Source organism: Rhinoraja longicauda, unplaced genomic scaffold (genome assembly GCF_053455715.1).
Source record: "Rhinoraja longicauda isolate Sanriku21f unplaced genomic scaffold, sRhiLon1.1 Scf000089, whole genome shotgun sequence".
In the NCBI taxonomy this organism is placed as follows: Eukaryota; Metazoa; Chordata; class Chondrichthyes; order Rajiformes; family Arhynchobatidae; genus Rhinoraja; species Rhinoraja longicauda.
The window spans coordinates 55778-68343 of record NW_027601307.1 but is presented as its reverse complement, the minus strand read 5'-3'; the positions used below and the strand labels follow the sequence as shown (position 1 = coordinate 68343).

General features: G+C 46.7%; 1 protein-coding gene across 3 annotated transcripts in view; it reads right to left on the bottom strand.

The window, feature by feature from the left end:
* LOC144589972 (uncharacterized) overlaps nt 1-12566 on the bottom strand; it is a 287778-nt gene that overhangs the window by 231504 nt on the left and 43708 nt on the right. Inside the window, exons 8-10 of one of the 3 annotated variants that reach the window (XM_078394887.1) lie at nt 8830-8944; nt 5628-5732; nt 4682-4863 (exon numbers count right to left, since the gene is read on the bottom strand). Coding sequence is in view for 1 of the 3 variants with exons in the window: in XM_078394886.1 (XP_078251012.1) it covers nt 4785-4863; nt 5628-5732 (184 nt within the window). In the remaining 2 variants the exon portion in view is untranslated. Of the gene's footprint in view, nt 1-3884; nt 4864-5627; nt 5733-8829; nt 8945-12566 lie in introns of those variants that run through there. The other 2 variants (XR_013546105.1, XM_078394886.1) reach the window with 2 other exon arrangements.

Sequence of the window (12566 nt, the reverse complement as noted above, 5' to 3'; positions counted from 1 at the left end):
TGAAGGACATTCATATGATGCCAACACCAAAAGACAAGGAAGATCTACAATGGTTCCTGGGGATGATTAATTTTTTATCGCCCTACATCCCAAACTATGCTGACCAGGTTGCCATCTTGAGGGATTTACTGAAGAAAGATGTCCCATTCTTGTGGCAAGAAGACCACCAGATGGCATTCCGTAACCTGAAGAGCAGCATACAAGAGAAATCTGTACTCCAGTACAATCGCCCAGATGCTCCTGTCACCCTCAAGGTAGATGCGTCATTGAAAGGAGTAGGAGCAAGTCTTTCGCAGGAAGGACGGCCTGTTGCATATGCTTCAAAAGCTCTGTCTTCGTGCCAGTCCAACTACTACAATATTGATTGCGAGACTCTTGCCTGAATCTTTGGAATCACAAGGTTTCATACGTACCTATTTGGGCGAGATTTTAAAGTGCTGACAGATCACAAGCCTCTTGTCACTATCTGGGACAAACCATTCACAAGTGCCCCACTCCGTCTGCAGCGGATGCTCATCAAGGTGCAAGGATACAACTTCACCATAGGGCACAGACCTGGGGCAGAGATGATCGTTGCTGACACTCTCAGCCGACTGCCCAATCCGGAGAAGACAGAGAGCATAGATCTTGATGTACATGTTGAGAGCATCTTTTTCGACAACGTCGAAGACACACTAGACATCGGCTTGATACACTTCGGCAAACTCAAAAAGGAGGAGCTGCAGACAGAAACTTGTCGTGCCCCTATACTGCATATGGTCATGCAGTATATTCATTCCGGATGGCCGGCGACCATACAGGAGATACCTGCTGACATGTGGCCCTACTGGCCTTTTCGAGACGAATTGGGCATGTCAAATGGGGCCATATTCAATGGAAGGCAAGTAATCATTCCTGAGTCAATGAGACAGGATATCCTGCATCAACTTCATGTTGGCCACCAGGGCATCAAAAAGACAAGACTTCTAGCAAGACAAATGGTCTATTGGCCCAACATGAACTGTCACATTGATGACCTTGTATGAAGGTGTAGTCAGTGCCAGAAGCACATGCCAGAGCAAACGAGGGAAACACTCATACCATATGAGATACCGGTCACACCTTCGACCAAAATAGCAATGGATATTTTTGAACCTGACGACATACAATATCTTGTCATGGTAGATTACCATTCCAAGTTTCCGGTGGTGCATAAGCTGACAAGCACTACGAGTGCCATGGTTGTTAATGTGGTGACTACAACATTTGGCCTCCCAGGAGCACCAACGGAAATCATCTCCAACAACGGCCCACAATTTGTTGGAGAACCGTTCAAGTTCATGTGCAGGCAATGGGGAATCACCCATATGATGTCCTCACCTAGGTGCCCTCAGTCGAATGGACTTGTTGAGAGAATGGTGCGAACGGTGAAGTCTGTCATCAAGAAGTCCTTGACAACGGAACAGAGTGTAGCAGCAGCTTTACTCAATTTGCGTACTACGCCGATTGATTCCAAGTTACCGTCACCAGCAGAGATGATGTTTGGAAGACAGATTTGGACCCCTCTACCCACTAACCTTGACACGCAAAAGACATACCAAGGGCAGAGGAACTTTGAGCGACTTGAAGAGCGCGAGCAGCGTATGAAGGCGCATTTTGACAATTCAGTCAAGGGACAAGACTTGAAACCATTACACATTGGACAGAAGGTCCGGGTTCTGGATCAGGCAACTCATGTCTGGATACCAGCAGAAGTGAGAATAATCTGTGACGAACCACAATCAAGATCTTACGTCATTGAAACACCAAATGGAAGTAGACTAAGACGGAATCTAGTGCAGTTGAGAGATGTTCCACCGTTGGAGAAACCAGGGTTTGCTCCCCACTGCGTCACTCCAGACAGCAACAGGACTGAGACCAAACATAAAGAGGCACATAATGCTGAGGGAGAATACGTGACACGTTCAGGACGTGTTAGTAAGAAACCTGCACGTTACTGTTGATAATCATTACTATTGAAGACTTTTGGTGTTTATATTAAAAAAAACATTTGTGTTCCGTGTTTTGTTTGTTAAATATATTTAATTTTATATAAGACAAGGGGGATGTTGTGATATTGCAAGGACTATTTTGTTATATCACAAGGACTATTTTGTTTGCCCGCATAGCAACATGTATATATGAGAATGACGTAATATTGGCGGGCAATCTGGTTCCAGGTGGCTGTGAAATAAACTGAGCTTGGATTTATGCTCGGCTTTCAAACCCCTAAATACGTGTACTTGTGGTCATTCCAGTCATAACAACGGTATAACAGATACCGGACCACGAAGTACAACAGGGTGCTCTGTGTTTTGATTTCCAACTCTTTGATCTGTTGATTCTCAGCCCCTTCCAAGCAGCATTTGGACTGAGTTGCAAATATCTGCAGGACCTAATGCGCAGCTGCCACTAGAAGCTGTGGGTGGCAGTAACGTCCTCATTAGATAACAAGACAGGGTCAGTGATTTAGTAAAAAATAAAATTATGTTCAACACATCTAATGAAGCAGGTAACAGGTGAGCTGGAGAATGGGCTTTCTGAGCAAGTGGGTTCATGTTTTTGCACTGAAAACCACTTCCATCAGGCTCTTGAACACTGCACAACACCAACCACTACCTCACCAACTAAGCACTTACTACTGTGGACTTTTTGGTTGTACTCTGGACTTTGGTTTTGCACAGGCTTTGGTGACAGGATGTTACTGATTATTCATTTATGTATTCTTGATTATTGAATGCTTATTTGTCATATCATTGTTAATCGGCCTGTAAAGCTGCAGCATGTAAGAATTCTAATTGTTCTATTGCCGTTATATGACACAATGAAACACACCTTCATGAATTACAAATTTGATTTATAAGCAACTTATCGATGGCCCTAAGTTGTGGTCTCTCCTGCAAACAGAATTGTCTTCTCTACATCTACTTGTTTGATCATTTTGAAGATTTCCTGAGGTTGAGGAATGATAGGATGAAGAGAAAAGAACCCCAGCCTGTTCAATCATTCTTGATAGGCATAATGTTTCAGTAGGTTTTTGTTCTAGTAGACACTTTTATCTTTTAACACTTTGTTAAATCTTTGAATTTTCCTTTGACCTATCCCTCCCCACCTCTCTGCAACTTGACGCTAACTTGATTTTTTTTCCTTTTAAAGTTCTGTTTTTGACTTGAAAACTGAACAGTTTCTCTTTGCATAAATGTTTGCCGGGCCTGCTGAGCCTTTTCAGCATTTTACCTCTTCCACCTGATCAACTCAGGAAACAAAAAGCACCCAGGTAAACCGTGCAATCTCTCCACAGACAGTACTGTGATTTGAACCTGAATCCCCCGAGCACATAAATTGCGGTGAAGGGGAGAGGGGATGTGGAGTGAGGGAGGGGACTCTGCAACACAGATGAGAATTTTAAAATGGCCGCCAGTACTGGCACAAATGGTTGTGAGTGTCAGATATCCTATCCACGCAGGTGCCGGTTAGATGAATCCTGTGTCTTCCACAGCCAAATTCTCCCAGAACTATGAGTACTCACAACATGACCAATACTGGCAAAATATTTCCTTTCAGACTTGCAGTTATTTAACCATATGCAGGCAATATTACAACACTTCCTTCTGATCAGTAAAACAACATTCAAGTCAACATGTCTAATGTTGGTATTGGATGGGAAGAGGTGAGATACATGGGAAGAGGTGGGCTGGAGAGACCCAGGGCAGCAATCGATACCCACCCTGTCTTCACTTCTCACAGAGGCATCAGCTCCCAAAATATCTTGCATTAGGAATTAGACTGAAGATAAATATTTATGGCCATTTTCCTGTTACCAGTTTCCAGAGTCTCTTTTGACTCATCACTTTTGGTATTAATGTTAGTTTTTTAATTTTTACATTTGCTCAGATACAGTGAAAAACATTGGTTACATATTATCGAATCAAGTTATACAATATGTGAGTACACACAAGCCGTACACAAATAATACAGTTGATGCAAAGGGAAAAACACCGCAGTGCAGTACATAATGGTGTAGCGTTACAGTTACGGAGAAAAAGTCCAAGACCCACGATGAGTTATGTTGGAAGACCAGACCTCAACCCCAGTTTATGGGAGGACCATTCAGAAGACTGTTGGGAGAGGTGAGAAAAGGGAATGGCAGTCATGTGAGTGGTCCTTGATTATGTTGGCTGCTTTCCCGAGACAGCATCAAGTATCCCCATGGAGTTGATGTGGGATTGGCCAGTCTGTGTGAGGGACTGGACTACGTCTAAAATCCTCCACACTTTTTTGTGGTCTTGCACAGAGCTGTTGCGAAACCACAACCTGATGCAACCTGACAGGATGCTCTCCAATTCATAAACAAATAATGATCTGATTCAGCCAGAGGCTTTCTGCCTCTGACCTGCCTTCATCTGCCAGATATCACCCCCAACGATTGGGCAGACTGACATAACTCCCTAATGTCTGCCTCAAGAAGGCGGCATCTATTATCAAGGATTCCCCACTATCCGGGCCATGCCATCTTCTCAGTGCCATCATCGGGCAGGAGGTTTAGGTTTATTATTATTGTTACATGTGCACTGAACAAATATGTTGTTTGCGTGCTATTGGATCAAATCAGATGAATACAATCAAGCCAAACACAGGTACAACAGATACTGGTGCTCCCCACCTTATGATGCTTCGACTTACGAAATTTCGACTTTGCGATGGTGCAAACGGCAGCAACCTATAGCGAGCCGCGTCTCGCTTCCGGCCACGTGATCAGGTAGTATTCAATGCATTTTGACTGACGATATTTTCGGTTTCCGATGGGTTTCTCGGAACGGAAACCCGTCATAAGTTGAGAAGTACCTGTAGAGCGAAGAGAAAGATATCAGAGTGTAGAATATGATTTAACAGCATTAAAGCATAAAAAACTGCAACTTCCAATGTGTGGTTCTCCTTCCCTACTGCCCACCCTGCAATGCGACTCTCCTTTCTCACCGTCCCTCCCACAGCGTTCCACTCACCCCACACTCCCCTTCCGGATGGGGTAGCACTTCCTCCACATTACCCCTCCGATGGTGCGGCACTCCCTCTATGCTGTCAGGTGGCGTGGCGCTCCCTTCTCACCACTTCACAGTGTGGCTCTCCCTCGCTCCCCCTTCCTCAGCACAACACTATCCTCACCAGAGTCCACTTGACGAGGCAGTGCTGCCTCCTCACCACCCCTCCTGCAGTGCACCATTCCCTCCTTGCTGTCCCCCCCCACAGTACTGTGTTCCCTCCTCACCATCCCTCCCAGTGCGGAACTGTGTTCCCTCCTCACCATCCCTCCCACACTGCGGCACCCTGCTCCATTCTCACCATCCCTCCCACAGTGCGGCACTGTGCTCATGCTCACTGTCCCTCCCACAGTGCGGTGCTGTGCTCCCTCCACGCATCGTCTCCCGTGACAGGGGCCCCATTGATGAGGTCACGGAGCTCCATTGATGAGGTCATGGGGCCGCATTGATGATGTCACGGGCAGCCCCGCTCCCGCCCGCAGTTGGTGCGACGACGAGAGAGAGAGAGGATGTGTGGACACTCGTCGCTGCTGTTGTCACTTGGCCTGTTGCCTCTACTCGGCAGCTTACCTCGTTTCCTGAGGCAGCACGGTGTCGAAGCCGATTGCTGCTCCTTGGCTTTCCTGTCTCAAAACCCGCTCATCCTGCGCTGTCCGGCGGTACCCGAGGATGTAACTAGGAAAATAGACAAGGGGGAGCCGGTGGATGTAGTGTACCTGGACTTTCAGAAAGCCTTTGATAAGGTCCCACATAGGAGATTAGTGGGAAAAATTAGAGCATATGGTATTGCGGGTAGGGTACTGACATGGATAGAAAATTGTTTGGCAGACAAGAAACAAAGAGTAGGGATTAACGGGTCCCTTTCAGAATGGCAGGCAGCGACTAGTGGGGTACCGCAAGGCTCGGTGCTGGGACCACAGCTATTTACAATACACATCAATGACTTAGATGAAGGGATTAAGAGTAGCATTAGCAAATTAGCGGATGACACAAAGCTGGGTGGCACTGTGAGGAGGATGCGATGAGGATGCAGGGTGACTTGGACAGGTTGTGCGAGTGGGCAGTTGCATGACAGATGCAGTTTAATGTGGATAGATGTGAGGTTATCCACTTTGGTGGTAAGAACAGGAAGGCATATTTTTATCTGAATGGTGTCAAGTTAGGAAATGGGGAAGTACAAAGAGATCTGGGTGTCCTTGTTTATCAGTCACTTAAAGTCAGCATGCAGGTACAGCAGGCAGTGAAGCAAGCTAATGGCATGTTGGGCTGTATGACAAAAGGAGTTGAGTATAGAATCAAATAGACAATAGACAATAGGTGCAGGAGTAGGCCATTCGGCCCTTCAAACCAGCACCACCATTCAATGTGATCATGGCTGATCATTCTCAATCAGTACCCCGTTCCTGCCTTCTCCCCATACTCCCTGACTCCGCAATCCTTAAGAGCTCTATCTAGCTCTCTCTTGAATGCATTCAGAGAATTGGCCTCCACTGCCTTCTGAGGCAGAGAATTCCACAGATTTATAACTCTGACTGAAAAAGCTTCTCCTCATCTCCGTTCTAAATGGCCTACCTCTTATTCTTAAACTGTGGCCCCCGGTTCTGGACTCCCCCAACATTGGGAACATGTTTCCTGCCTCTAACGTGTCCAACCCCTTAATAATCTTATATGTTTCGATAAGATCCCCTCTCATCCTTCTAAATTCCAGTGTATACAAGCCTAGCCGCTCCAGTTTTTCAATATATGACAGTCCCGTCATTCCGGGGATTAACGTAGTAAAGCTACGCTGCACACCCTCAATAACAAGAATATTCTTCCACAAATTTGGAGACCAAAACTGCACACAGTACTCCTTTTGCAGTTGTAGACCCCACCTGGAGTACTGTGTGCAGTTTTGGTCTCCAAATTTGAAGAAGGACATTCTTGCTATTGAGGGAATGCAGCATAGATTCACTAGATTAATTCCCGGAATGTCGGGACAGTCGTATATTGAAAGACTGGAGCAACTAGGCTTGTATACACTGGCATTTCGAAGTACGAGAGGGGATCTTATTGAAACATGTAAGATTATTAAGAGATTGGACACGTTAGAGGCAGGAAACATGTTCCCAATGTTGGGGGAGTCCAGAACCTGGGGCCACAGTTGAAAAATAAGGGGTAGGCCATTTAGAACGGAGATGAGGAAAAACCTTTTCACTCAGAGTTCGAAATCTGTGGAATTCTCTGCCTCAGAAGGCATAGGAAGCCAATTCTCTGGATGCTTTCAAGAGAGAGAATAGAGCTCTTCATGATAGCGGAGTCAGGGGGTATGGGGAGAAGCCAGGAACGGGGTAATGATTGTGAATGATCATCATGATCACATTGAATGGCGGTGCTGGCTCGAAGGGCCGAATGGCCTACTCCTGCACCTATTGTCTATTGTGTACCCGAAGCAGAGGAAGGCACTCTGGCCCTCCGCAGCCGAGGTCCCTGGCAGGACAGCGATCAGTGCGGCCCGGTGAGAGAGCTGAAAGGGCTGGCTTTTTGCGTGGAGAGAATGAAGAGGAGCAGGAGGAGGGAGGAAGGACAAGAAGCCTTGCCCTGCAGCCTGATTCAACCGCACATGCCCACCCCTCTTTCCCCTGTTTCATCTCCCCCCCCCCCCATCATGGGAAGACCGTGCAAGGGATGGGGGTTTGTTCGGTGAATAAAGCATTCGCGGATTTACAGAGACCAGTGTCTGTTAGGGGGGGACATGCATCAATTCAGCTGAGCTGCCTTGACGACTACAATGGGAGAGGGTCGCTCCAGGCCGCATTTGGGAGAAGCAGGACCCCCCCCCTGTGAGGCGGTAATATTATAGAGGTGTATAAAATCACGAGGGGAATTAATTTGGTGAATGCACAAAGTCTTTTACACAGGGTAGGGAAGTCAAGAACAAGACCTAGCTTTACGGTGCGAGGGGAAGGATGGAAGAAAACTGAGGGGCAACGTTCACTCGAAAATACACGGACTGAGCTCTTCAGGCATCTATGGTAGAGGCATTTAAATGACACTTGATGGTGAAACCTCACTTGCACTGAGCTTAAAAGTGGAGGGGCAAAGTTTATGGGAGATGCGCGGGGCAAGATGTTTACACAGAATGTGGTGGGTGCCTGGGATGCACTGCCAGTGATGGCGGTGGATGCAGATATATTAATGGTGCTCGAGACTTTAGAATAGGCATATGGATATGCAGGGAAAGGAAGGATATTACTTGTTTGCAGGCGTTTAAGAGTTGGACTTGGCACCATGTTTGGCACAGGCGTTGTGGGCCAAAGCGCCTGTTGCTATGCTGTACTCTTCAATGTTGGATGAGTACTGCGTGTAGTGTTGGACGCCATGCTATGGGAAGGAAGTAATTAAGCTGGAGAGGGTATGGATGGATTGACGAGCCTATCACTGCGACTTGAGATACAAGGGGAGACTGGTACTATCTCCGGTATCCTTGTCAACACAGACACATTGGACTGTGTAGACCTGATTTAATGGCTGCATACATGTGGAGTAATACCATTTCAGAATATTGGCCTGTTGCATTCACCGGCTTGGTGATTCAAATGTGCACCTGCACGCTTTTCATGTTTTTAGAGACCTTAACTCAATCTCCTACTCCTCCTCCTCCTCCTCCGAAGATGCAGCCCAGTCCATCCCCCAGACCAGTCTACTCACCACGGACTCCATGTACACTTCACAATGCCTTGGGAAAGCAGCCGACATAATCAAACACTCATCCCACCCCAAGCATTCTTACTTTCTCCCTGCTCCTAGCCAGCCCGCATGAGTGCCGCAGGTTGGACGGGCCCGCGGTGGGTGCTGGAGGTCGGACGGGCCAACGGTGGGTGCCGGAGGTCGGGCAGGATGTGCTGCTGAGAAAACAAAGAGCCACACAGCGTGGGGAGGGATGCCTAGAACAAAGAGGGACCAGGCGACGGGGGGGGGGGGGGGGGGGGGGGGGAGGTGGCGACAAGAACAAAGGACGATCCCATCTGCTCAAGTACTGTCTGACTCACCTCAACCATACTGTGGACATTGGTCTTAGTCTATGGAACTGGTGCGCTACAATGCTGAGAACTATATTCTGCACCAAATATCTCCCCCTTTGCTCTACCTATTGTACTTGTGTTTGACTTGATTGCATTAATGTACATTATTAGATCTGATTGGATAGCAAGTAAAGCAAAGCTTTTCACTGTATCTCTGTACACAAGACAATAATGAACAAAAACCTAAACCAATGAGTTCCAGATTTCAACCAGTCTCTGGGGAAAACCTCCCTTCATATCAGCATTGTAGCGCAGCTGGTAGCGCTTCTACCTCACTGTACCTGAGACCTAGGTTCAATCCTGGCCTCAGGTGCTATGGGTGTGGAATTTACACGTTCCCTGTGAGAACGTTGATTTTCTCCCGGTGCTCTATCAATTTGTGTAGGAAGTGGATGAGAAAGTGGGCTGACAGAAATTGTGTGAACAGTAATCGATGATCAGTTGGACTCGGTGGGACAAAGGACCTGTTTGCATGTTGTGTCTCTACAATAAACATGTCCTCCAAACCTCCAATCGCGTTCGTTCAAACTGTCCTGTCCTCATATTTTAACCACCGTTGCTTTTGTGAAGTTCACGGCTATCTGCTCGACCAATTACCCTCATAATATTGAATCCCTCTGTTTGTTACCCATTAGTTTCCTCTGCCCCACAGGGGAAGCATATCCCAGTCTTTGTCTCTCACTCTTTCTGATACCCACTGCATCTGTACCATCCTGGTGAATCTGCTGTGCCCTCAGTCGTGTGGTGACCAGACCTGCTCGCAGTTCACCAGCTGAGGTCTGACCAAGCTTTCTAAAGTTGTACCAACGTGGAACTAGTTGCATTCTACCCCGCCGCCCATGAAGGCGAGTATCCCACCTGCCTTCTTCACCGCCCCAGAGCCCACAACTCCCAGACGTGGCCTTGCCCGTGTTTTACACTGTTCTGTGTGAATATGTTTCCCCTCTCACCTGGAACCTATGTCCCTGTTTCTTGATTACCTTATCCGGGTAGATTTTGTTGCGTTCACCCTATCTATTCCCTTGTTGTTCCTGTGCTGTACTGTTCTATCTCTGCACCTTGTTATTGTACCCGCCTCATCTCCCTCCTCTGGCACCGAACACCCACCTTTTATTCAGATGATAAAGGAAGACCACGCTCTCAGAAACTTGCTGTCAAGCGGTTCCAGGTTTATTTAACAAAAGCAATATAAATCATCGGCTGTACAGTAAATAATATTCAAGTACTAAAACGTGTTGTGGATGGTCTTAGTATTCTGGCATTTAAACCCGTGCAGTCTGAGCTGCCGTTCCGGACTCTGCTTTCTTCTGCCCCAGTCCGTCGTTAGCTCACCGGATGATCTCTCCTTCCTCACGGACTCGGCTCCACATCAGTGTGTCACCGCGCTGGCAATGATTCCACAACACTCTCCACTGACTGAGGCCAGCGCCGTCCCATATATTCCATATCCCTCAATTCCCTGCATAGCCATGTACCCACCTAAAGTCAATTAAATGCCACCACCTTATCTGTCTCCAACACCAGCCTTGGTAGCAGTTCCAGGTACTCAACCTCATTGTAAAAAAAATAGCCGCATACATCTCTTTTAAACATTCCCCCTCGAACCTTAAAGCTATGCTCTCTAGTATCTGTTATTTGCACCCTGGGAAAAAGTTCCAACTACCCTATCCATGCCACACTTATTAACGTGGTGGGTCGTCGAAGGAGAGGGTGATTGGAGAGAGGGTTAGGGAGGGAAGAGATTGAGGTGCTGGGTGAGGGAGGGGCCGGTTGGTGAGGGGGGGGGGGGTGAGGGGACCCAGTACAACTGTCGAGCAAGCAGTGCAGTAGGGAGAAGACTGGAGTAAAAGGGACAATGTCTGGATTTCGTGATGGAGGAGAGAGTGAGAGAATACTTGGGAAAACGGCCTGTGGGGAGAAGTGTAGAAGAGAAGAAGTGGCTGGGGCGGGAGATGTGACGGATGATGGAGCAGAGGGAAGAAGGGGCATAGATGGAGGATGATCTGTGGTAGAATTAATGTGTTCCTGATCGTCTATTTGTGCATATCCGTTGTGTGGTCAAAATACATTGGCACATTGCTAGTGTTTGTGTGTGTCCGACTCCAAGAGTGCGTGGTTACAGTGCATCTGTGTGTGGTCAGTAGTGAGGTGTGTGTGTGTTGGGTTATACTGTGTCTGTGTGTGGTCAGCAGTGAGAGACAGTGTGTGTTGTTCCAGTACATCTGTGTGTAGTCAGGAATGTGTGTGTGAGTGTGCCTGTGCATGAGTGGGTGTGGATAGAGTGTATCTGTGTGCAGTCAGGATTGTTTGTACTGAGTGTCGGTATGTTTGTTCTCAGTTATTTGTGTGTTGTGTGTATGTATGTTTGTCAGGCATGTGTGTGTGTCTGTGTGGATAAAGAGTTGTCGAGTAACACAGAAGTCAAACAGACACTTTGCCCCTACCCGTCCATGCTGACCTGAATGCCCATCCAAGCTCGCCCCATTTGACCATAATTAGCCCATCTAAACCTTTCCTTTCTATGTAGCTGAGAATCTATGCTATTAGCTGATATAGTCAATTAGAGATATTATATTTTGTTGTAGTAGAGATGGTTTCTTTTGTTGTTTTAGCTAATATAAAATGAATGCTTATTTTAGTGGAAAGCAGTAAGATGGATGCTTGTGGCAGAAATGTTATCCTTGGGAACAGAATGTGTTTGTCCCTTTACGAATGATAAGGAGTGTACAGAAGAGATGGGCTATTGTCCTCTCCCACTACTCTGTCTGACTGCGAGTGCTGTGTATTGAAACAGTAAAGCAAGGTCATGCAGCTACGAGATTGCTCGTCTATAGAGATAAGAAAGTTTATTTCTTAGTAACAACTCCTTATTTGGGTGCGTGTGAAAGTAGGAAAAGTTTTGAATCCACTCTAGGTAAATTGATGCGTTTCTCTAAAAACATGTGACTTATATTAATGGTTTGGTTTCTGAGCATGTGACCTGTATCAATGATTTTGTCTTCTCTGTAACCATTGTATATGTTACAATGTTGCTATTGTATTAGATGTGTAATTGGTCCTTGATTTCTTTTTGTCACACCTGGCTCCTTGCCTTTATCGACGCGCTACACACCTCTCTTTTTCTGTATAACAAAGTAAACAATGGTGGAGAAGTTGTTCTTCCCCTGCCCTGAGTTGAGGTCTCTTCAGACACTAGTATTGTGTCTGGAGATCTTCTCGGGAAGAACCCCATGGTGGAATAAATCTGATGTGCTAATCCAGTATCACGTGTGATTATTCAGACTGAAGGTAAAGAATTTGATACGTCTTTTAGTTGCTATTGTATCCGCCTCAACCATTTCCATTGGCAACTCGTCCCATGTACCCACCACTGTCTGAGAAAAAGAAGTTGCAGATCCGGTGAGTGCACAAAGATGGGGAGAGAGAGTGTCAGAAGTGGGGAGAG